The 27,087-nt window shown below is 37.6% G+C and overlaps 1 protein-coding gene across 1 annotated transcript in view; it reads right to left on the reverse strand.

Annotated features, from left to right (window-relative positions):
* LOC106949861 (insulin-like growth factor 1 receptor) overlaps window positions 1-26,721 on the reverse strand; it is a 51,149-nt gene extending 24,428 nt beyond the window's left edge. The window contains exons 1-2 of the mRNA XM_015036399.1: window positions 25,697-26,721; window positions 17,065-17,631 (exon numbers count right to left, since the gene is read on the reverse strand). Of these exons, the coding sequence (XP_014891885.1) occupies window positions 17,065-17,631; window positions 25,697-25,787 (658 nt within the window). The 5' untranslated portion in view covers window positions 25,788-26,721. The remainder of the gene's footprint in view (window positions 1-17,064; window positions 17,632-25,696) is intronic.
* Window positions 26,722-27,087: the final 366 nt, after the last annotated feature.

A 27,087-nucleotide genomic window follows, 5' to 3' on the forward strand; every position in this document is an offset into this window, starting at 1 on the left:
TTAAATTCTTGGTAACTTGGTTTTTTTTTAAATTTAAATTTTATTTTTTTTTTTTTTTTTTTTTTTTTTACATTTTATCCAGACCGGGGACATGATAAAAAAAAATTCAATACTTTTCTCGACTTCTTTAGATGGTGTAGGACACCAACATTACAATTCATGACAATGTTTTCTTTTCAGTGGATGTGATTTGTCTGACTTTTATTTTTGTTTCAAATGGATACTCATGGTTGCTGTGAACCATTTCTTTCCCTCTTCTGTTCACCTGTCTTACAATTTCCACTTTACCTCAACAAACACAAATATATAAATACATAAAACTAGTACTAAGAATCGGGTTTTAAAATAGGAGATACCCACAGCATGAACTGTGGAAAGTTACCAGACAGCAGATTGTCCCTGTGTTTATGAAGCTTGGTCTACTGGACTCCATTCTGGTGAGGTAAGCACTTCCACTAACCTTCGAAAAAATCCCCAGCTTAATAAAAGAAAATACTCAGAATTAGGTGTGAAAGTGCTATATTTTAATGAATAAAAGTAGAAGATGCATGACATAGGCCAAAACATATGTTCAACTTAGGTTATTTAATTTGCAAAGGAACAGGCTGTGCTTCACATTCTGTTGAAAACGTTTCTGTTAGTTTGAGGGTATGACTACTATCAGTGCTAATCCACAAGGAATGTGTGTAATGTGGCAGTTTAATAATAACCTTCTAATCCTATTATTTTGTCTTTGTTTCTATGACCTTTGCTAACCGGGACCCTAAAAGATTTAGACTTATAAAGCACACGTGTCACATAAATGCACAATATTCAAATCATGTTCACCACATTTTTAACCTCAAGAGCCTTTTATTGTTCAACATTTCTGGATCAAAAACTAAAAAGACAATGATCACCTAAATAATGTTACAGTTTCACTATAATTTTATTGATACTCCATGGTGCAGGATTTGTTTAATTAATGTTCACTTAAAAGGAAACAGTAATAGTGCAAATTAATAAGAGCAGTGATAGACCAGTATTTGGAAAAAATAAGCCTTTATTCAGATGTAAAACTTGCAAAGTTATAACACCGACTTAACACGTTATTTTATTGATGCAATAAATCTGGGTTACTCTGCAATCTAGATAAAATTAACCTAGAGCCTAAGTAAACTGCTCCATATGTAAACATCTTCAGCAAGAATAAGTTGAGTCATACCTGCGCTTAGAAACTGATGACAAAGCAATGCTTTAGGCGATCAGTTGTCAAAGCATAATAGTGGCTTACTGAGCCTAGTTAACCCTTGCCTTGAGGTTAATACACAGGGCAAGCTACCATCATAAATATACCATATTTGCATGTAGTTACAGCAGCGTGCTAAAGTTTCAGACACTAAAGCTCTGCTGTAGTAATGGTTATTTAAAAGTTGCATCAATGAAGAGAGCTTAAAAAGTCTCTCCTATCCATTCGTTTAACATCAAACTCTCAGGGTGTGTGATAGAGATACCAGTTGTGAGCTAAAAGATAAACGCATTGCATTAAAACAACAAGGCGAACTGGCTGGAAAAATACAACCAGTCAACAGCCAAGTGGCAGGAAAATGTCTGGGCTTTTGCATCAAAACAGATCTTTTCCAGTCGACACTTGGCTCAAAAAATGTGGAACACATAAAACAAACAACAAAAAAAGATCTTCACAGTGGTAGTTTACAGTAAATATCCTGCTGGTTTATTCATCAAAACTGACGTTTGACCTGCCTGTAAAAGTTCAGAATGTAAAACCTGTCTGTTTCCTAATCCACGTTTTTCAGCACTTGTCCCTGGGTGTGATAAGGCATGCCCCACGCAGGAACAACATTCCTATTATGACAATCCAGGCTTTGGTAGTGTAGAATACACAAAAACAGACGAGAGCAGATGTCTAGACAGATGAGAGCACAGTCGATTCAAAAACATTGATAGAGTGTTTTATTTTCCTTCGTTCAAGCCAAACTAACCTCCAGTCCAGTGGTTTGAATAACAGAAAGTTACACACTGACTTCTCATTTGTAAGAAATCTTCTGGTCAAGTCAACAATGCTTATGTGTTGGTTATTTTCCCAGGTAATAAAGAAAACACAATACGGCAATAACTGTGATTTAAGTTTAACTCTAAAATCCTTGGCAAATTAGAAATGCGGAATGGGACATTTTCCTGATCTGTGTATTTCTGAAAATTAAACTAGTGTTTAGTAGATTTTTAATATGTATATTTGCAAAAAGAAGCTGATTAAAGAGGTTCCCTTCATGATTTCATGAAAAAAAAAGTTTGATCTGAGGCCTCTAAAGAGGAAGTACAGAATGTCTTCTAGGCTAAATTAGACCAGAATTTCTGACAATTTGGCTCGGTATTATTTTTGACTAGATCAAATACCATGACAGAAGATGTGAGTGGGCCTTTAAAGCTTTCTTAGTTTATGTCTTTGCGTCAGTAATAATTTGCACTAAGTTTCCGAGTCTTTATATCAAGCACTACATTCACTATTGTCTATAGTGCAAAACTTACATGACTTCAAACCTTGGTCAGGGATATTCATCATTTTATGTGAGGATAAGTAAAAATAAAAGTGTTGCTACTTTCTTTAGACTAAAGAAAACTTGTTCCTCAGATTATTAACAAATGTACATTATTGTATATTTTTGAAAATTGTTTAGGTTTTGGTGCTATAATGAACAAAAATAAATCTTTATTGGTTTACTGAGGATTTACTTGTGCATTACTTCTTACTTAGTCTTTCATTCACAACTTTGCCTACAATCAGGATACCTGTGGTTATAGACAGCTGTAAGTAAAGCTATAACTAGAAAAGTTTGAATTTTAAAGCAATAAAGATATCCAATTACTAACAAAAACAAATAGACTAGGGCATTGCAGCATAACAAGCTAAAAATAACTGAGGTTTCCAGAATCTACAACAGCTTTTCCCCAACTTTTTATACTTCAATGTCATCCCAGTGTCCCCCAGTTCTCAAGCTGTATTGGGAAATAAAGTGCTCCAGTACAGAAAAGAAACTTGATAATATACTGAAAACTCAACTGTGTTCACAGCCTTACACAAAGCATGATCTGTTTTGGCCAGACTGTGAGTCTGTGTGGAGTGTCGCTCACAGACTCAGTCATTCAAGAAAAAGTCTACCAGAAGTGTGTTTGTTTGTGTGAGTGGTGTCTGCAGGCCAATTCAAATGAGCACATGGGTCTGGATTCATTAGCAACATAACACGATTGACCTCAACTGTCCTGTTTGCGACGCATACCTATAGGAAAACAGACATCGCAACAAACTGGCCATTTCATCAGGGGAAATGCAAGACGCAAACCGCCATCCAGCCAAGTCTGACAAGACCGACTCCACACAAAGTGCTTTCAGCAATACAGACAACAGAAAATAAGCAGGCATCAATCAGGAAAGTGTTTGTGTTTGGATCTCCAACATCCGTGAACAATCCAAATTGCTATATTTCTTAACATAAACAGACATTGTGCCAAAATTACACAGTGCTTCCCAGAATCATTTTTGGTAATGTGATCTCATCGGGAAGCTTTGGCAATGTGTCCAAGGCAGTTTGCTAATTACTTAATCAAGTTTTTCTTTATAGTTTCTAAAAACTTGCAAAGCATTTGGAAGGTTGCAAGTGAAAAACAAATCTGTTGTATAGTGTTGTTATTATTCAAACAAATGACTTCTCAAGTGTCTTATAGTTTAACCACAAGGAGTTATTTATTTGAAGCAAGAGGCATAAAATGCAGCTATAAAAAGCTAAAATTCAACAAGGACCCCAAAAAACGGAGCTACTTCTAGATCTTATACTCACAAATGTTACTGACTGTGGGGATGTGTTCAAACCTTGAACTGGCAGTACTACCAGCAGCTCTGGTGCAGAAAAAGTGGTGCTACTGCAGCGCTAGTTCCTAGCTTAAAGCTCCCACAAGAGGGAAGGGCTTTCATTAAAACTTACAGAGGGGGTCTTTAAACACTCCCAATTAAACATTAAAACTCCCAATTTACTTTTGATTTTATTTGCCTAATTTTAGACAAACATGATAAAAAAAAATTGACCAATACAAAATCTAATTAGCTCTCCCGTTTGTTTCTTTTGATATCAAAAAAGATATCAAAAGAAAGTTGGCGCATTGACCAATCTAAGTTGGTCAATGCGCCATACACAGCTGCGACTGGTCATATCCTCTACTAAATCTATTAACTTTATTGCCAGCTTAGTTTTTTTTTTTTTTTTTTTTTTTTTACACAGTTGGACACTCAGTTCAACAACAGATTGTGATCATCATAATCTAAACTGCGTCTACTTTTCATTTGCAGGACAGTTGTCAACAAACCAGTTGAAACTGCAACATCAGGGTTACATCTCTTTTACTACAACAAAATGACATATTTAAGTTGCACATTTTGTTATTCACCCTGCAAGCTGACAATAAACAAGAATGTAATGGCATGAAAATATTTTTCATCATAAGAAGTGAGCAGCACAACAGAAGAAAGAGCCAAAGCACAGTGATGTAGTGGTGTACTCTACAGACAAAAACCTTATTTTTTCCTGTGCATATAGCAAATTAGACATACATTTAGATTAACCTTTTAGCTTCACAGGAAGGTTTGCACCCAGATGTGCTTTCTACTCAAAATTAATGTGCTAGAAGGCCAGCTTCTAAAGAGAGAAATATCAACCTTGTTGTTTTGTAATTTATATACCTTTTTGTTCAAGTTGTTTTGATAGGGACCTTGCACCAGAAGGCATAGCAACATAAATAATTATGTTTTTCATCTCTAATCTAAAAGTGAAGGTTGAAAGACGAGAATAAATGGGAAAAAAAAACCCTAAGCAACCTAAGGTTAAAAAAACCTAAGCAACAACTAAGCAAACTTAGCTCATACATCCCCACAACAACTTTTCTCCACTTACTGTAATTCTCTTAGGTAACCTTGACACGGTAGCCAGTATTATTCACAAAACAATGATTGTGGTATTTTTATGAGTCACAAAATCTGAACCAGGATCTGAAAAACAAAAAAACTATTTTGTTCAAGCTAGTCCAAACAGAGTCTTTGGTGAGTCTTAAGGAAGTTGCTGGGAACAAGCATCTGAGCTGAGCTGACTCTATAGCACAATTACAGACTAAAGGAATCTCTGGCATCTCTGTTGGCTGACTTGAAAAGACAAGGCTAATCAAATGTTGCACCCCCACCCCCACCCCTAGAGCCACACAATAGGAGGACGGGGTTTACCCAGAAAGCTATCACATTAGCTGTTTCTTGATACCTGCAGCTTTGTGTTGAAATAAGATGAAAATGGATATCAACTGATCTGGCGTCAACATGACAAAAAGAAAATGAGAAGAAAGTAAAAACAAAGAAAACAATGGAACAATGTGACTGTCACTTCCTTTAGTCATATCCAATAGTGGTTTTTTCATAAAAAGTGATTCCAGTACAGTCTATAAGGGTGTACTAGAAATCCTGAGATACTTAAAAAATGATTGACAGCGCACCACACCCATTATTGGCCAAACCAATTTCATGGTTTTATTTTAAACCATGAAATTGCTTTTATTTTCTCTCCCCATATTTGTTTTACTTTGTCCAATTTTTTTTCTATTAAACATTAAATGGAAGATGGAAACACAAATGGGAGGAAGGGTAAAAAGTGTCAAAGAAAACACCAGCCACAATTCAATTGTTTTAGAATCATTTTTAGCCTTGCACTTTATTTTAGCCTAGCATCATTTTTTTAGTTTGCTCTAATTTTAAGAGAAAGAGATGCCAAGTACCAGAGAAATGCTGCATTAATGTGGAATTTAAGCAACTTCTAAACAAATGTTATATTAAGGACCTTTTAATATGCTTGAAATAACATGCAACATTATGCAGATGTACTGCCTGCACAGGTAAAGATTCACTCACCTCAGCATGCAAGATGCTCGAAGTGGCCGACACAGCAGACTTGGTCTGTTTTCTGATTAATTTAGCTAATAAGTATATATAATCCCTTGGGAGTAGCAATTAACTTTGTGAGCCAGGTAAACATTAAGTGTGGAAAAGAAGAAAAATAGATGGTGATGGCATAGCAAGAAGTACCTAAATTTTATCCACCAACTCTAATAAGTGTAGAATATATGCAAGAGGGATGCATCTTCAACAACATGCATTGTAAATGTGCTTAACTTCTCCATGTTTGCACTTAAGCAGAAATCAGTTTTGAACAAGTCAACAAAGCAATATAAAATAAAGCATGAGAAGACTTTAAAACCCACATTTATGTATTTGTTTTTGTTTTATAAATTAGTAAAATATCCCAAAATTATTATACTTACAAACTCGACGACTCAACTTTAGTGATGAGTTGAAGTAAATGTGTGTTGATATTGAGGAAAAACTGTGCATCAAAACAAGCTGGTCAAATATTTTAAAATCTGTGAAGTGCACATCTTTGATTTCTTACTATGTTGACCACTACCACCCACACAGACCATATATCTGCATTGTCAACATTCCCTTCCCCTGCGTATTTGCTGTGAGGGAGGACAGAAGTATCCCAGGAATTTGACGAAAAAGATGAATGAGGCAAAGTATCTTAATGGCAGCCTGAAAACATGCAGGCTAGACCAGAATTCAAGGCCTGAATGTTTGGTACTTTAAACTAAACATCTTCTGATGTTCAAAAATATTTTTCCTATACTATAAAGCTATTCTTTTCCAAACCTAAACTTCTAGACATTGTTCTGCCTTTTATAACTTTCTAGGCATTATTTGTGGATTCCATGAATATTTTAATTGCGGTATAGGACAATTTTGTCACATTTTTTTAACATCTAGACTAATTTCCATTTCGAAATCTATAACTTGGACTTCACAAATAAGGATTGGAATATCAGATACATAATGCAGATGCTTTAAAGTCACAGCTTGTGAAATTTGATACTTTAATTTTTTTGTAAAGTCATAAAATTGACTCTTTGCCGATCTGTTTGGCATTCAATCTAAATTTAAAGCTGCCGAGGGACTAATCCTGAGACAATAAAAAGGTGGGCAAAGCCAGTCTTTTGATGATATGATCAAAGATGCAATGTAGTAAAATCACAAGGTCACAAAAACTATGTGCCATGTCAGGGTATTTTCATTTCATTCAATGTGTGGGCTCAAATTTTTTGCCAAAAAATATCAATAAGGGGAAATTGTTGGTCAAAAAGTATGCAAATAATTTAGAACAAAAGCCGTGCATGCTTGAGGGGTGAAATGTCTATGGAGGAAGAGAAAAAATCCAACTCCCTTCCAATCCAATACAAGATTATCACGTTGACAAATTAATAAACATACATTTGCCTTGTAAGAGTAGTTCATTCGTAAGTAAATAGTAAGACACAGAGTTTAGATGATTTTTAGCTTGACTGGGCCGATTTGTGACAAGTTGGTTGGAAACTTGGCCTTTAGTACTGAACCAATTTTTTATGGGTCAGCAAACATAGCTAAGAACTAAGAAGTTACATTAACATGTTTCTGTGAAGAAGCAGTGATTGTGAATGAGGAGCTTAAAATAAATGTAAAATTGAGAATGAAATGTTTAAAAGGTTTCCCTGAAATCTTATATCATGCTATAATATTACTCCCTCATCAAAAACATACCTGGAGTGTTGATTTTATTCTCTTGTGTATGTTTGAGAAATCCTTCAATCGCCATGGCAATTATTTTGGGTGCATAAAAGCTTGGTCTCACCAAGCACCGCCCTTTCCACTCTGCTCCTTCACACTATGGGCAGCAGCAATGAGCAAACACCTGATGGAACTGCACATCTGCTGAGCTAATCACACAAACTACTTATCAGTGTGATGCTCCTAAGATCATTGTTGAAGGCTTAATGGAGAAACCTTGTTGCGATGACGTGCTAAAGGTGGAGTGTCGTAAAGAAAAGGAGCTTCTTAAAGTGATAGAGGTCCAATTTCAAGGCGCTAAGTCAAAGTTATTTTAAGTTATGTTTGATATATTCAGTATCTTTATAACAACTGAAAGTATCAGTTACTTGATTGTGCTACAAAAGTTAGAATGGGCATGGAAAACACATAATACTGCCCATTTAATTAAAACTGGAATCAGTTGAAATGATCACCGCTTCTCTAGTAGGCAGTTCTCAACTACCCTAACCACACACCACCTCTATGTTTGGACAAATGGGAAGTCATTTAAATAACACTAAAGCTTATAAGACATAAGACATATTTAACTTGTTTTCCATAAAACTACTCAAATCACTGAAGCAAAATAGTGGAAAAAGCCATTATAACAAAGTGTGCCAACTGCACAGCTTCAAACCAAAGACTCATCTGAATCTCTGGTCACAGCTCATCCCCACATGACGGTGTTAACAGAGGACAATTAAAGGCCACATAATTACAGTCGGCTCTTCAGCACAGCCAAACCCGTAATGTTTTCTTCCAGGAATTCCAGGGATGGGTGTGACTGTTCACCAAAAGCAGTCATGGATGGTACACAAAGCAGCAACTATAATTTACAAGTGCTGGCAGTCTCAGAGTTATGGGTCCGGGGTCTGTGAGAAGCTGTGCACAATCATGCTCGTGAGGGCTGTACGCTGCTCTGTATATCTGTTATTGATGTATAAATGCATACTATGGAAACCAAAAATATTACATTAAAGGGCATAGTACCATTCTTTGCTCAAATTGAAACAAATTCCTTTATTGAAATGTTAATATTGGCTGAAACGTGCTCCTCTCACTCTAAATAATCACAGAGCATTAGGATAATGTTAGACTTGTGCAATCTGTTTCAATTCTAAATATATGTTGTTGCTTATGGGGACAAAATATCAGTTCTTCAAAACCTCAGAAATTTTATGTTTCAGCCACAATAAGGCATCGACAAGGCTTTTGAATATTTTAAAAAGTTACTTTCAAAACTGCTAAAAAAACAAAAATTCCACAACACCAACCCTATGGTTTAAACTCATTATAATGGTATGTCAAATAAAATGATGCAGCAACTTGAGCTTTTTTTTAATTATTTTTAAAATCTGTTTGTGTGGAGCCCCCACCTCTGTTTTTTGCTGTGTTTTGCTCTCAAGAGCCTAGACAAGCCTTATCATTTTGAACTGTCAAAGGCTGCGAATTGCTACATCATGTTTTGTTTATGTTCAATATGTCATATTTTGTACCAAAAGTGTTTAAAATTCATTTAACAAAAGGAAAGAAATTTGGTGTCCATGATGGCACTAAAATAGCATTGACCAATGTTGGTCATGTTTTAAAATATATTAGTTTGATAAGGAAAACTGGGCCGATATAGAAAACAGTTTTTTTCCTTCATGTTGTTATCGTTTGTGTTTCTGAAGGGAGATGGGGATTGTAATGTGGTATTTGTTTGGTCATGTGACAGTACCAGTAAAGCAAGACTGTGGGGTGTTTAAAGCAGAGAGTCAGTGGAGGGGTTGTTTTTTTTTTCACTAAGTTGAAGGTGTAGGAAAAAATATATTTTTTTACAATATCACAAAATATTTGTTACACCATTATACCATATTTTATCTCTTCTAGGTTACCATAATCCATGTGTAATCACAATTTTCACCGGCCGATGAAGACTATGCTTTAATAAATAAAAAGGCAAAATTTAAAAATTTTATTATAGGTGTGCAAATCAAAATAATTTTTTAGTCTTGGTGTTTAAAACACCAGTTTAAGACATCATCTCGATTATATATTCACAGCCTCATAGTTAAGTAAAACTTTTGTGTGAGCAGGGCTTTTGATAGTAAAAATGAATGTCAATTTCTGTGCATTTTAGATGTGATCATACTAATACGCTAAAATAACTTTGAATTAAATACAATTTGACAGTACTCAACTTTATCGTAATTTTCCAAAATGCCAATCAGATGTGTGTGAAAATTCACTTGTCCAATCTTTTGTCTTGTGTGAGATCTTAGCTGTTTAATCTTTCAAACCAGAGATTCAACCACAAGCCAAGACACAGCCCCATGCTTTGCACATTTACTTCCAGATTAGCACATATTAATACAGACAGCATATGCTGGTATTCTGTACATGAAGGTATGGAGCTAATAATAAGCAGATATTAGACAGACATCAGTGGGAACTGCTAGTCACGGGGATTCCTTTAACCTTTAGCACTGGGCCACGCAAGTCAGTTTATCTTTTGAACTCTTTGCAGGAGCTCGACTTCTCTGACTTTTATAATCCCTGATATAAAACATCCCTGGCTTGTGCCCCATGGCCTCACGGCACATACAAACCCCCAACACTGTTAATCTGTGCAAAATTCTTATGCAGTCCTTCATGGGCATACTTGTAGTAGTGCCATAACACAAAATGGTTGCCTTGTGCCTATCATAATTTTTAGCTTTTGTACTGCAATACCAAGAGCCCGTAATGCAAATCAATTATAAAAAAAAAAATTGTGTGTTGGTGATGTAACCTGCAACATTTCCCCCTGACCTTAATTTAATGACACTTTTATTTTATTATGGACATTACTAAAGTGTGTTTCAAGATACAAAACCATGTAGTTTATTAAAATTCCACTTGTTGACCTTTAGAATGTCACTTCAGGCGATTTCATCCACTTTACAACCTATTAATTTGTTAACTTCCAGTAGTATTAAGGGAATTATTATTAACATTCAAACTCAATCATTAAAGCAAATTCAGAGTGCTGGAGAAATGGCTCAATGCAATGAATCTAGAATGGGTTAAAAACTGAAATCAGACCAAAACAGGTGAAGACTTTGGGTTTTTCAAGGAAGATAAACTTCATAACTGGCTCCAGAAGTCTGTAATGAACCTTAAATGAACTGAGCTGCCAACAATTGCCTATTTACCTACCAAGTGGTGATGCAGAAGGAGTCAAACAAAACAATCATTATCATCAAATGATTGTTGGATCAACCAATATGTAAACTCTGCTTATACATCTTGGACTTTTTGGATAAAATGTATGTTGGTTTTGTAGTCACTGGTTCCAATTAGATTCTGCTCTAAATGTCAACCTCAGTCCACCATTTTTAACAGCAATATTTTTTGCCACATTGTTTACCAGCTACTCTACAACCAAAAAGGGCTTGTTGTTTCTGTGTCATTTCATACTTTGTAGACTGACTTAACACTGTAATGGTGTCATAAAATTCCTAATATTGATTTTTGACTGCGTTTGTTTGTTCATTTCCTTTTGCAGTTACCATTTAAAACTGCATTTAGAATGACAGTGTTTAATTAAGGTGCTTCGCCAGAGTTCTAGAGCTAACATCATGCCAAATCAGAATTAATCAACTTTTCTGGTACCTCTGACCTACAGGTAAAATTCTTCCAAGCAGTTTCATGTTGGCTAAATAGTCACAAAAGCTCTTTTGATTTTAATTCTAAATACCAGGGTTGTAGCAACTTACTGTTTTGATTCTCAGCCATGATTAAATTACTATGGGCTGGACAATAAATCAATAAAATAACATACATTGTGATAGACATTATCAATATTAACAGATAATACATCTTATAGAATTTTTCAATAATTTTACTAAATTCTGATATAGTACTGCACCGCATTCTGGGGGATGTAGGCAGAGGAAAGGCTTCAGCCCCCTCAAGCTTTCATGGCCAGCTAAACAAGGTTGGTGGCATCAACTAAAAGACTCTATGGTTACCTAGCAACCACCTGTCGATTAACTGGCGTAGCAGAAGTTTCCGGTTTCACCACCGTGCCTCTTAAAAGCTTAAAACTAAAAAAATAACGACGTGGAGTGAAACGTCCGGATAAAACTGAAACTGTCACGCATCAGGTTGGTAGTATTTTAGCTATTTAAAAAAAAGAAAGAAAAAAAAAAGAATCAATAATTATTCAGTCTATACTGTCCAGCCCTAGTTATCAATGACCAAGAATGTAGTATATAGGCTGTGAACATTTACTTTTCTTTTCTATACTAATACAGTTGATGGATGAAGTTCATTGAGTCATCAAGACAACAACCCAGTGACTGAAAAACAAATGTAACGAGCAGTGACATGTTGGGTAAAGTGAGTTAAAGTGTAGCAAGGGTGAAAAACAACTCTGAATAACAAAAAAAAACTGTCTTGGTTAATGGTAATCCCTTCAAGCAGGGGTTAACAGATGGCAAAAATTCCTTCCAGTAAATCCCAGACCTACTTGGTACTTTAATTATGTGCTTTCATCTCCTCAGACCATACAAACGGCAGGAAAAAAACATCCCCCCATGCTGTTCAATGTGTGAGCATGTGTGCAGGTCTGCTCTGAGGGACAGAGGTAAAGTGAAACAACATGTTTGCTTCCCAGAACGCGAAGACACAGCATCTCTTTAGAAGAAGCGCATGAGTTATGAATGAGACAACCCCAGATTCCCCAAGAAACAAATGAGGGAAGTAAACACAATGGAGCCCCCACCAGCACAGTTGGAAAACTTTCCCACAGATGGAAACTGGCTTTTAACCTTCTTTCCCCCCCGCCCCCTTTTTCGGTTTTATGAACGAGTTTAGGCTAAAGGCATGCCCCTTTATAGAAACACACTGAGAACAGACTTTGCGTTTTTCCCCTTCCTTCATTTACTGATCCAATGAAAAACTGAATGCGGGCACGCAGTGAATGGCTGACTCATGTGTCAGCACAGCAGAAGTCTTGCAAGCAAGGCAGACACTTCAACAAAAGATCCCAGATAACATTACTGAAGCTTGATCCATCCATTTTCTCACACCCTTGCCCCTAGTGGGGTGGGAGGGGTGCTGGTGCCCATCTCCAGTGAGACATTTTGGGCGTCCCTGGACAGGACAAACAACCCTGCACACACACACTCACACCTAAGGAGAATTGAGAGAGACCAATTAACCTAACAGTCATGTTTTTGGAGGAAGCCGGAGAGAACCCACGCACACAAAACGAGAACATGCAAACTGACCCCACAGAAAGACCATGGGGCCGGGAATCGAACCCAGGACCTTCTTGTTGCAAGGCAACAGTGCTACCAACTGTGCCACTGTGCAGCCCCTGATGCTTGATATAGGCCGTTATTATGGTAGAGGAATGAGAGTGACAACATGGTCCACTGTGGAGGGTATGTTTTCTGCTAAAGCTAAACTGTAATTATAATAAAGTCAATATTAGCATTCCAAGTACTTTATATTGTTAAATTTTCATCATAATGTTTCTACATTTGATGAAATGACAGAAAGTCTTGGAATAACCAGTTTTCTTCACCTGTATGGAGCAGAGTCATGTAGCACAGCCCATTCCCCACCTGTTGCTGCACACGCTGTCGGCAGGCTGAAAGAACGCTCCTTCACTTTCATCTTCAAAACAGTCAAGACAAATTCTATTGCTTGGATATATTTAGTGAAAAATCTACCACAAGCAGCTGGGTTGAAATGATTAATCAAGTAATAGTGAAGGATTACCTATTTAGTAATTGATTAATCATTAACTGGCGTATTCAGACTTAAAAAGGCCATTTGCTGAAAGAACAGCACACTCAGAGCAGCAATTTACCCAAACCTAAAAGAAACAACAACATTTTGCATTTAAAACAAAAACAAACTGCTTTGTAAATATGTTCTAAACAAAACTCATTAAGTGGCATAGTTTTAGTTTCACCCGTTTCTAATTCTATAAAATAACAAAAATCCCCTATTAAGCATCTTTTGCAATCCAACTATAAATCAGTTAAGCTAAAAAGAAATTTGAAAAATAAAAATAAAACAGATCAGTCCTACGCTGTACTGATGTTGAGCCAAACAGAAAGGGCTGAGCTTTTGACATGTTGATGTCAGAAGTATGTTTTTAAGCAGTAGCTGCATCTTTTACTAGAAATGATCGGGCATACACTGAAGAGGGGCTTTGTTATGGCATTTTAGGCAATAAAATGTTTATTTTCTTTTTTTTAAAGCAATTTAATTGTTTATTTTCATCTATTAATGTATTGCTAATGAATAAGAATAGCTGCTGCAAACAGTCGACTTTGATAACGTAGAATTTCATGAATTTATCCATTATCAGTTTGAAACAAATGCAAGAGAGGTCATCCTTTAAGGTGCTGTGTGCCCTTTGAGTCCAATCAGCAGCAGCTTGTGTTGCTGTGTGTTCTGCTTACGTCAGTCATTTTCTGTCTAAGTCACTGGTTCGTACCTCCTGGGCATTAGTTGTATAAACAAACATAATAGATAAATCTCCTGCTTTGCTGTCAAAATGGGTCGTTTACTTATGTTATTCATCTCCACAGATGAATGAGTTGAAAGCACAAAACTACTTCAAGTTAGACTATAGCCTCCCCAACAACGCAGTCCCTGCAGGGAGGGCAGTTGTGTCGATGTCGTCTGTGATAAATTCTGTTTTGTGGCGGCAACTGATAAGCTGTTCACTTCGTCTGGCACGCTGTCTGGTGAGCCGCTTGAGCATCGTCACGTGGTCGTCCTCCTCCGATTTCCTTTTTGTAATATGCTTAAATGGGGAAAAACATAATATGCCATATTTTTCAAGATGACAAAACATATAGATCATCCGCCAAAAGGTCTCATCTGTTCGGACAGGTTTTGGAAAGCAGCTGAGATAAATCTGACCCAGACACTTTATGGTAAATATGGCATAATCATCAGGATTCCCGAGCCTTGGCATGTCTGCAGTTTCAAAAAAAAAACAAACAAAAAAACATTTCACCCAGACACTATGTTAATATTCCTGGCAAGAGGTTGCTCAGAAAATACTGGAGCAGAGGTCCCATGTACAGAAAGCAGTGGATGAAGGGATGATGTCCTCTGTTGAACACTCAAAACGTCCACAGAGCTGTTTGGTTCAATCCAGTCCGTAGCTTTTAATTTTATTTTTCTCTAGTGGCATTTAGACTACATATTGAAATGCTAACATGACATAGCTGCATTTTTTCTGCAGTAGAGTGTTCCAGCATTATTACACTGGATGCATCCCTGCGCAGCTGTTGGACAGACACAATGCCCTTTTATGAGTGCAAGATCACCTATTCTGGAAGGAGTTTAACAAAACATGATCAATAAAACAACCAAGTAAAAACTTAGGAGTCTATTATTGAGAAATGATTCAGTGGGGTGTTTGGAAGCCCTAGAAGGCTTAACTTCTTTACAAGAAAGATACATTTTGCTGTTCAGGGCAATTTTTTTTTAAAGTCACTATGAAAACTAAGGGTGTTTTCACACCCAATAGTCATAGGTTCTGTTCAATTGGGGACCAAAATTGCAACATTTGTTACATTTTCAGCTGGTGCAGTTCGCCTTCACACTGCACTGTGTCAAAAAACCTTTTGAAAAACCTGTTTAGCCCCTTTCCTGTGGTGGCACTGCACAAAGAACTACTGAAGTAAACGACACAAAAACTTCAGAAGAAGACATTGACTGGAACTTTGTTCTTCACAAAATGCTAAAAATGGAGTGGAGTCAAGATTTTAGTTGCAGGATTTCTCTTTTGTCTTTGGTAAAAGACAACAAGTCATTTCTCCTGCTAGCTCTAGAATCTTGCATTTGTTTTAGTTGTATTCACCCAGAATGCCCTCCGCTTTATTTTATGTCCTGCTTTTGAAGCAGTCCCCAGTCCTCTTGGCATTCACATATGCAGTCGAATTGCACCAAAATTCACTTCAACTGAACCAAAGTGAACTCCTAAAGGAGCACAAGCCATCACTCAAAAGGTAACACTGCTTAGAAACTAACTTGAAAGCTACAAGAGGCTAGTCTTCTAAGCATCTGTTGAGCTTATACCACTAGGAATAAAGGCAAAAAATGGTCCAACTCCAGAGTAAGCAAGGTGTGCCGAATAAAGTGTTGACTGTGTATGATGTAGAGGAATCAGGGTGAAATTTGCAGGTGTGCCAGACTTGGACAGGTAAAATATGCAAACGTCCACAAAAAGAAAAGACAAATCAAAAGAACTGTTTAGCTGACAAATGAATAATCACTAGTTTATACTTATGCACGTAGCCTTTCCACATTGGAGAATTAGTATATTACAGCCCAAATAGATGAGATTAAATAACACAGTACCATCAACAGTTAAATAAAAAACTGTCTACGACTCTAATGTAAGCAAAGAAGTAGTGAAATAACCAACACACCAAATATATTCCACTTTCTTATTTCTTTTTCAGCATGCCCACACTCTGTCACTCCAACAACCCACGACGCAGCCCAGGCGCATGTGGGCCTGTCAAACATTTGCATCTTTGCACCTCGTTCCTTCACACATGAATGTGAATGTACAACCGTCCGTGCTGCGAGCGCGTTTGATGCAGAATTGTGCTGCTGCACATACCTACGTGCCAACTCCAGGCCAGTCCTGCGACAGCTCCATGTCACAAGACAGAAAACATTAACATGCTGAGTCTGCAGCAAGGCACAGTCACCAGGGAAACATTTCAGCCTGGCGCGCACGCACACGCACACACACACACACACACACACACACACGCACACACACACACAGCCAGCCAAAACACGTCGCCTTAAAGGCACCAGCAAAACAAGTTATCTAAAACCCCACATACAAAAACACAAAAGGGAGCTTTTAATAATTACAATTTTTAAAGCATTTATCAAAAAAGGTGGAATTAATTGGCCCAACCTCGACTTGTCAGTTACAATTAAAGATAACTACACTTAACAAAACATTTCAGCGTGTTAGACAGCTGCTGATATTTGACACGCATACTCTTAAACTGAAGCAACAAAGACATGGGGAGAGGCTAAATTTGCCTAAGCTAATAAGTTTCTTTAGGCTTCTTCTTTGTGTGACCTTAAGTTGAGTAAACATTTGAGAGAAATTGCAGACCCCACAACCTTCAGCTTTTTTTTTTTTTTTTTTTTTTTGCCTCTCTCTCAGCCAAAACACAGGCATTAAAGTGACGAGCAGCAGGCCATGACTGCAAATCTGTTTATTAAGCAAAAAATTTGGCATCCACACGAATCAGGTCAAAGGCTGGACTGTCTGCACGATCCTGTTCAAATCCCAGATGACATATTATGTGTCAGAGTCGGCTTACCTTTTTGGCAATGATGGGAATTCCAGCAGCGGTAGTTGTAATTGTTGTTGAACATGGTCTTCTTGCACATGGGATTGTTTTCCATGATGCCTGGACAAACGTCACCGCACTCTTTGGACTGCTTATTGCCTGCGATGTAATTGTTGAACTCTGCATCCATGATGAGGGACCAGTCTATGGAGTCCAGGTAGCAGAGCTCTGGGTTCTTCTCAATGCGAATGGCCCCCCGGGTGATGTTCCTCAGGTTGTACAGGCCGATGTCCTTCAGGCTGGTCATCTCAAAGATCACCAGGGCGTAGTTGTAGAAGAGGTTACGGCCACGGATGACGGAGAGGTTAGGGAAGAGCGTGCTCAGGCTGTCCAGGCCTGAAACTCTGAACAGCAGCAGGTAGTCCGTTATCATGGTCAGCTTGGGGAAGCTGAGGGTGCGGAAGACTTCCTGGTTGAAGTTGTTGTTGCTTTTGTCACCTATGAGGAGGATCTGCAAGTAGCCCTCCACCACTGTGCAGTTCTCCAGTTGTCTGAATTCACTTATGTTGTTGCCGATGTCGATACTGGGAGTGCAGACTGCAAGAGGGAGAAACAAAAAAGGAGGTGAGCGGCCACTGGTGCATGCAGACTGAATAAGTAAACAACGCAGAGGTTCTTAAACTGTGGCACAAATAAATACCCACTGATGGTACCTGGGCAACATTTAGAAGTACTCTAGATAAATTTTAGTGTGAATTATTTGCAAGATATGAATAAAATTACTATGATAAAGTGGGCAACAACGAGTCAGAAACTATTCTATTCACCTCTGAAGTCAGAACTTGGGAATGATACTAAACCCAATTCAGCTGTGTTCCCATTCCAAGTTGGAAAACAAATTGGATTTGCTATTTGACACAAGTAGCCAGGCTAACTAATATTAGCAAAAAAAAAAGCAAATAATAATTAGTTTGTCCAAATAAGCAGTGTAGAAATGTGTACCAATGGGGGTTGTGTGGTACTGTGTTTAAGAGATTTAATAAATACAAACTGTTGAAAGTGAAAAATACCTTCTATCAGCAGATATAATTAATATGCAAAGCAGCTACCATGGATTTTTAAGGTACGGATTGGTGAAAAACATCTCACTTTCTCGCTTCTATGAAGCTTTCTGATCATCTTTCCAACCTAAAACTTGAAAATTTCCACTTCTAAGAGAACATGAACATATATATATCCAACCTGTGTCCTTGGATCAATATTGCAGTATCAATGGATACAATTCTTTTTGTCTCAATGTTTTTTAATTTGTTTCATCAGCCCCAAAAACTATCCTGTGTGGTTTTATATGGTTTAAAATGAATTTCAAGATGGTGGTACTTAGAAAACCTGCTATTTACCAAAGTGGCACTTGATATGGAAAAAACTGAAAGTGCTTGCTCTATTATTTTATTTAATTTTCAATTTCCTTCTTTCAATTGTATTTACTAAAAGCTTCTCTAGTACACCAGCAAAAACTGCTCTTAGAAATCAAGATATTTCATCATTTATTGGATCACTCTTTCCTGTTAAATGTACATAAAAAAAAACACAAACACTCCATTCCTGCCATTGTCGTGCTCACAAAAAATGTTTAGAATATTCAAATACTGACAGTACACTTGAGCTGTGCTGTTGTTGGCAGATGTTTGTCTTCCTGTTCTCATTCTTTAAAAGCAACTTCACATGGTGTGACAAAGTAAACACTTGAATCGGGCTGGATTCATGCTTAGTTTAACAATAAACTTTTGACTTCCCGGCTGTTGTTACTCAAGCATAAGCCTCATAACCCCTTACCGTTTTGTTTCTCAGCTTGCTTTTAACAGGCTTTCATAACATTTTACCAAGGACACCACCAAAAGACACTTTTCAATTAACATGTACATGTTGTCTGAATATTGTACAGGTTAAACATTACAGTTAAAAACCTTTTTTTTTTTTTTTTTTTTTTGCAAGAAAAAGTATATAAATGTATCAGCTGGTCAAAATGTGTCCCTAGCTACATATTAAGATCAGACTGTTTTCTAACAATGCTAATACCCTTATGCTTAGAAGGAAAAGATATGAACAGCTCAAGTTGACTGCAAAGTTTTTATTTTATTTTTTTCATTTATTCAATTTAACTAAGGGTTTTTGGGGCAACTGTACCCCAGTGGTTAGAGATTAAGCTTCTGCCGTGTGATATGTTTTGTAACGTAGCTCAACAATAGTCCAACTGAATAGAGAGCATCTGTGAACAAGAATGTTTAAGTCTAGCCACAGACTGTCAATTAGATTAAGGTCTAAACATGACTAAGCTTTAATCTAAACCAGGGTCCCCAAACTTTTTCCTGTGAGGGCCACATAACTTTTCCCTTCTCTGGTGGGGGGCCGGAGTCAGTTTGTAACAGAAAAATTGTGACGATTGCAGGAGTGCCTAAATGTAAAAAATTATTGTTTTCCAGAAAGCACAATCAAATAACCCTCTCTGGGTTCTTCACGGAAAAAAGGCAGGAAATAACGCTATTTATGAAATAAATCCCGAATTTTCCGGACTATAAGCTGCACCAGACTATAAGCCGCAACCCCAAAGTTTTCTAAAAAAAAAAAAAAAAAAAAAAAAACCCCAGTAAGTATACATATTTAAGCCGCACCGGGCTATGAGCCGCAGATATCTCTGCCGCTCCAGGTTTTCCGCAATTTTGCAGGGTGAAAGAATCACCTGACTTATTCCAAGAGACGAAAGTTGCAGCAGAGGGGGGCGGACACCCAAAATTTGAGTCATAACAGGTCAATTGACTATCACATTTATTAAGGTTGAAAAAGAAAAAGTTGCCAAGTTTAGATTTAACTGAACTGATTACGGCAGTTTCCGAATGGTAACTAATATAACAGTAAAAGTGCTGATCCTTCGTGTTTGCTACTAGCATGTGCTAAATGAAAATGGGAACTTTCTTCTTCTTCTTCTCCTTTAGATTTCAATGGCAGCTTGCATCCATTATTGTTGCACTACTGCCATCTATTGGATCCTAATACCTATACCTCAAATTCTCATAACGATTATTATTAAAAAAAAAAAAAAAAAATTCTCCTCAATGTTATTTAACTGATCAACAACATTCTCAAATTTCAATTCCCTATTAAAACCTAATTCCGTAGTTTGAGGACCACTGATCTAAACCATTCCATCGTTGCTCTGGTTGTATGTTTAGGTCTTTCTCCTGCTGGTAGTTCCAACATCTGCCCCACGATGGGTTTCACTCTGCGTATTAATGCAGATTTTTTTATTTTTTTTGTTTGAGCAATAAAATAGGCAGTAATAATCGTTTTTCACTATGTGGCGATTGTAATAACTTAAAAATGTAATATAAAATAGAAAGTCATCAGATCTTTGGAATTTATACAAGCTAGTAATTTCCGTCCCAAAATTGTCCATTTATTTCGGCCGACATCAAAATGTTGACCAATCAACACTGCCAACAGGGCAAAGCTCCAAAATTCAACGCACACACAATAGTTCTTGTCCATATGCTGCCGTCCCACAATAGAAATCTTCCCCTCTAGAAATCTTACAGTTCATGCTCACCGATTAAATGAATTAAAGGAATCCCCTTCAACAGGAATGAAATGTCTTGGCTTTGGACCAAAGGCCACAGAACAAAAGGTACTAGTTTGACTTTTGAAGTGCACAGATTGGAAATAAATGCATACGAGTGCTTTTGAGGTTTGCTGAGGACCAACAATACTTCACATTATTATTTTGTTTTTGCTTTTAAACTTGCTGAAAATGTGTTTACTTTGATTCCATGTCTACACCAACCTCTATTGTAAACTAACTGCTACAAAAACTAAGATCAAAACATAAGGCTTTGTACAGTGCGTTGCTGAATTATGCAAGCCTGTGTGTGGAAAAGTTTGGTGACTAAAGACAGTAATGACTGTTGATGATAGGTGAAGTGTTTACCTTTCCAGCTCTTACTCCCACCTGGAAGATGGGCTCAAAACAATACTCAGCCCGAAGCCCCAGCAGCACCCACAGCAGCATGGAAGCCATTATCGCACATCACTGCAAGGAGGCTTTACACTTCAAAAGCTGGAGGGCATTGAGTCATGGAAAACTCACATCAAGCAGCAAACAGGTTGTCACACTACCACTTAAATGCTGGTCTATAAAGTTTTACTGTTTGAATGTGAAACAAGGAAAGCTGGTGGATTTCCAGTAAAGACATAGTGTTTTCCTGACGATCCCACCACATGAAAGGGAGCTTTTATACCTTCAAAGTTGTATAAGATGCACCGTTTTCACCATGCCATTGTTGCAAGGCAATACTGCAGGATAGAGGAGTGACTTTCCACCTGTTGTGAATGCATAAACCCAGTCCATGTGGCAAGCAGAGCATCAACGCCTGACAATCAACTGCAGTTAAAAGATTTAAGTGTAAATATTTATAAATGTTCAAATATAATTGTAAAATTACAAAAAGAAATATCCAGGATTTTAAGTCCAATGCAAAGTTATAGGCAGACAAGATGGCCATCTTAATTTATTTTTATTTATTTTAGTTTTATGGCAATAAAAACAGTTAAACTTGATATGGTTTGATATACGTCGACTTGTCTCTGTTCCCTGTCAGCCATCTGAATACCTGTTAATGCAGTCTCAACATGCAGGCCTATAAAAATGCACACTGCCTGGTGATGTTACATCACCACAGCCTGGATGCTTTACCCTCGGTGGCCTCTCTGCAGATCCGGCATGTCCGTCTTTCACAGGGCACTTCTGCTAATTATGCTTGTGTCGATCCTAAGCGGGAGATTCTGATCAAAATATACATGCTTACAGCGACAGAGGGAAAACACCAATGACAGGTGTAGCAGCCTATTAGCTGCCCCTACCCCCTCCCTCTACTTCCGCACTGACAGATTTTGAACAGCTGAGTACACAAGCCTATCTCTGCAGCTTTGATGAGACTCCAGATCGCATATTTACTTTTGATAACCTTTCCGGAACTGGCTGTAGCACCCGGACAATCAGAGGAAATCTACTTGAAGCTCCATAAAACAAGAAATAAAAAGAGGATACACCTCAGCTGCGGCCTCGTCCATCGCCGCTAGGCTGCATCCAGGCTGTTTACTCCTCATTTCCAATGTATTTTTGACAAGCTGCCCGAGAGGGCAGACGTATTCATAAAAAATTATTTTCCACATGAGAAAGAAATTCACCGGAATGCTTCTGCAGAAGCTCAGTCTTGACAGAAAACCCATTTGGTAGATCTGAAAAGCAGCGGCGCTGTCCTTGGCTAAACCAAACCTGCAGGGAGCCCCCTCCGTTCACAACTGAGACAGTAAATCAGAAAGAATGCCCAGAGTCTAGCCACACCAGTCATATTTAGCCAGCCGAACACCGGCGCTGGATTTCAACGAAAGAACCCCTCCACTGCTCCCGGGTTCGTCCTGTAACCACCGGAGGCTTACAGTAAACTCTGTAACACACAGTCCACAAGCTCCTCACTCTTCCCAATCAACAGAACTCAGTCTGTTTGGCTTGTGAATATTCTTTGGTTTGTTCTATTTTAAAACCAGGACTCTGATTCAACCCGGTAAACCTCACCTCCCCAACATGTCATGATGAATAAGGATGAATCAGGAAGCAGTTTAAAGTTTAGCTGGAAGCATTTCAGGTGGTAATACAAAAAAAACAAATGTTTAAACGGCTGAATAAGCTTCAACTTAATAAAATTTGAAGGCTTACAAGGTGTAAAAAGCTGTGAGGCTTGAATTCTTGACATTTTAGTCACGCAAAAGACTAGCTCTTTCTTCTGCATAAGTCTTGTTGTCACTTGTTAAAGTTCTGTTAGATGAAAGCTATAGAAACAGATCAAAAAGTATGAACTCACTGCTTTTATGTAAATTAATATGTTTGACTGAAAGGTGTGGCTGTGCCTCAGGAATATTTTTTACATAATTCCAAGGTCAAAATATCCTTTGGCTTGTTTTACAAAGAGAAATAAATGATAATGTCCCATGGTCTTTGGACAGTTCCTTGGGTTTTTGAATTTTATTTTATGCACATATTATGGCCAGGTTGTGCAGTTTGGTGTCCTTTTTATTTGTTTATAACTTTTTTCAAGTCTTTTATAAGTTTTTAAACTAAAAAATTTTTTTGTACCACTGGCTGCCATACAAGACATATTTTTACATACTATGTATGTCTATGTCTTACTATACAGACTATGTATTTTATGTCTGTCTTGTTTTTGAATCAATTACATTTCAATCCCACCAAAGCCACAGATTTCACCGTTTTCCATGAGGCAAAATTTGTTTTTCATGTACTGTAAATCAACCATTCTGCATAGAGGAAGAAAAATCTCCTAAATTGAAAACTTCTGACTTTGCGCCAATTATAAAAGATGATCAGAATTAATGTTACCACAGATTTTTGATAAACCTAGGCTGGTATCAAATCAACCAAAATGTCCAGTTTGCATACATGATATGGGGAAAACAGGTCATTCAGCTTAAGGGGGCATTTGTTAATAAAACTGGTAAATAAAAAAATAAATAATTAAATGTTGAAATGTTACTGTCAAGGGAAAAATATATTGATGCATGACCTGAAATAATCTGAATGGCAACTTTACACAAATATGTCAAGATCCAACAAAGCAGAAAAGCTAATAAGACAATAAGTGTTGGATTTTTTTCTCTATATGTCTGAAGTCTCACCACAGACTGGCAGGTCAAAGTAATATTTCGCTTTTCTGTTTCACCCTGGATACAGACAAAAGAACTCAATCTTTACTTCTCATGTTCCATTTCCCTGTCGTTTTACTAATGGGATAACAAACACCTATTACTTCTTTTCCCCCCGTTAATTTCAATTTGCCACACTGCGACAGAGTTGACAGTGTGCTGTGTAGCCTGGCTGACTTTCTCTGCTGCATGACTCAGAGTGATGGATGCAGAGTGCCAACATATCTGGGTTATGACTGTGGTGTGTTTGTGATTAGAGGTCAAGTGATGTGGGTTTTCTCTATGGCCAAGGCCGATATTTAGAAATGAGCACAGCTGATGGTCAATATTCCAAGACGATTATTTTTATTGGATTTGGAAGATTTTTTTTTTTTTTTTGTTTGTTTTTTTTTTTTTTTCTGGAATCAGAAATATGCAAACTAAATGAAGTAGTCCTTTCTTTTTCTTCTGTGACTCCCACATGTTAAGTTTTCTTTTTGGCCTATGGCCTTCTAGGAAATGCCACTGTATAAAATAATAATTATACCATTATAATCTCTTATGGGATGTTATTCACTTTGCTTTAAAGATTAAAAATGCCAGCTGATCTGCTTGATTCTTGTGCCTGTTGTGATGTCATTAGCCAAAATCAGACACTGATAATTTTCCCCTAGATTGATCAATGATCAACAACTAAAACACTGGGGGGAAAAATCTGATTTTTTTTCCCCTTCTGTTTGTTAAATACCTTGCATTTCCTTCATTTTCAGTTTGATTTAAGACCACTAACTCTATCAAAGATCCTCCAGCGCATTTATTTTTAGTGACTGGAGAAGAAAATGGAAAACCATCAATTAATTAACCCTTGTATGGTCCAAACCATTAAAAATCGGAAGTTATTCCAAAAAGTTTTAATTAAAAAGTAAAAACATTAATTTAAGATGCTTTTAGATATTTAATTGTATTATCTGAAGAAATAATTAAAATTCAGCTTTACAACTTTTCACTATCTTGTAAATGAAAATGGGAAACCTAAACTATACCGCAATTTAATCTGCCTTTGTTTTTATCTTACGTGCAAAATATTGGTACTGTTTCAAAGTTTCTTAATGCACTTTAAGGTGAAATAGTTTAACAAATAATTCCTTTGAGGATTCCAAGGATTCCATTCCGGATCCTTACAAAAATATTTTTGTTTCAGAATTTAGGACTTGTTCAAGCTTTTTCTGGTTTTCTCTTAAAGACTTGATTATTAAAACTTCAGATAAAAGATTAAATCTTTACCCGGTCAGGTCTTGTTATCTACATGCTCCTTAAATCATATTTATCACTTTATCATTTATCACATAATCTACATAAAGTATAATTCAATGCAAAATATTTTTTTTTTTTGCGATTTTGTGATTTTAAATTACAAAATCTAAAATTACAAAATCTGGAAAACACACTACATACATACATACATACATATAATGTATATTTGTCCTGACGTATCTAGACTTGGAAAATTGTAAGCTCAAATGTCATACTTTTCCTGGCTACATGGGAACCATGTTAACAAGACTGATGGCTATCTACATCACCATGCAACAAGAACAAAACAAAAAAATGTTTTTAATTGACGATTAAAATCAACACTAACACTGTCCCGTTCTTTTATATCTGCACCACAATTCATTGATCTGCAGAGGCCACATTTGCATATAAATATGGGCTTAACAATAAATGCAATGTTTACATCGCCGAGAGAAATCTGCTGGATATAATTCCAACAGATTTTAAAACAACCGTAAAATCACCGTGTTGGTGTTGTTTAATCGAGTGGCCCAGTCTTCCCACATAGAGTTTGTGCTGGAGCATGGAAAAACATCGTGTCCCAGTGAGTGTGTTGCTGAGCAGCATTACTTACTCTCTGCGGTGGCGGGCCGAAGGCAGGAGGACAGAGCCAGCATCAGACCCCCAAACAAGGTCAAGCGGCTCCCTTCCATTTGAGACCTCATCCCCGTACACGGAGATTCACCAAACAATCCCGCGGGAAGATGAGTTGCGAAGATGGAAACGTGGGCAAAACCCGGCCACAGCGGTCAAACACCCCCTTTTTTTTTTTTTTTTTGTTTTTAAATCTCCAACCAGCACCTTGTAGCTGTTAGCCGGCTAATGGAGCTAATAGCTACTACCAGGAGGCTAGCGAGGCTGCTCTCTCACGTTTCCTAACGGGAGTCCAGTCGTGCTCCAAAAAATCACCGATTTATCCCGCTGGCCAGACAGCGCGTATTCATAGCTCACTCTATCCCTGCCAAACACAGCGCTGCATTGACGTGTATAATGAAAGCATGGCGGCTAAACTAGCGGCGGGGATTCCTCGGTGATCGTAATCCACATCTTCACACTCCATATCAACAGGGGGAGGGGGGATCTTCAATGTTCTGCTGCTGCAGGGTCTTCGGGAAGCATGAAACGGTTCAGACTAGCCTTAAAATGGGGGTGAAACGAGGTGAAGCGGGGCATCCAAAGGCACGCTGCATTTAAGCACAGCACTGTTATCTGAACGACGCAACGTCTCTGTGGAAATATCCACGACAAAATCTGGTTTCAGACCGAAGCCTCCTTCCTTCTCCTCCACCTCCTTCTCCTCCTCCTCAGCCGGTCATCACACGCTCACACACACCGCCTTGTTGTTGTAGACGTCGTTGATAGCAAAAGTAATATCGGACTGCAAAGCATCTGATTTGGTCAAGATTTTTTTGCAACTCGGTGCTTTTCGCCAATATATAGCCAAACGGGCAGCGTGGTTAGACAGATTAATGCACAAGTACACGCACGGTCTCCCTCGGTCAGTCTGCAGTCTGCTGCGTTCGCTGTAAACACGGCGCCGTGCGCACAGATCGTCTCTGTCTGAAAGATGAATCACGCAGCTGTACCAACTTAGAGAGTAAGGAGGGCGTCGTTTCTACTGCAGTTTAGCTTTAGTTACCATGGTAGCACTGTCCAGCTTGATGCTAACTAACCTTTTATCAAATAAATTATTAACTGTAACAACAAACTGACTCAAAAGTAGTCAAATTACTTAGTCACTGTCGTTAATAGAGAAGAATTTCTCCAAGTCAAACTTCCTTTAGCATTTCTATAAGTAGGTGCTCTAAGGACCCATAAATTCTCTAGTAAAAATAGTTATTTTCGTCGTTTCTTAAAATGGTCAGGATCAAATACGGTCACGATTAACATAGAATTAAAAAAATGACAGAGTGAGACCTCCGTGTCACCAGCCTAAATTGACACAGCCATAACCACTCTTTTTTT

The sequence above is a fragment of the Poecilia latipinna genome, unplaced genomic scaffold, assembly GCF_001443285.1.
Source record: "Poecilia latipinna isolate Pla-1442-1.1 unplaced genomic scaffold, P_latipinna-1.0 Scaffold367, whole genome shotgun sequence".
In the NCBI taxonomy this organism is placed as follows: domain Eukaryota; kingdom Metazoa; phylum Chordata; class Actinopteri; order Cyprinodontiformes; family Poeciliidae; genus Poecilia; species Poecilia latipinna.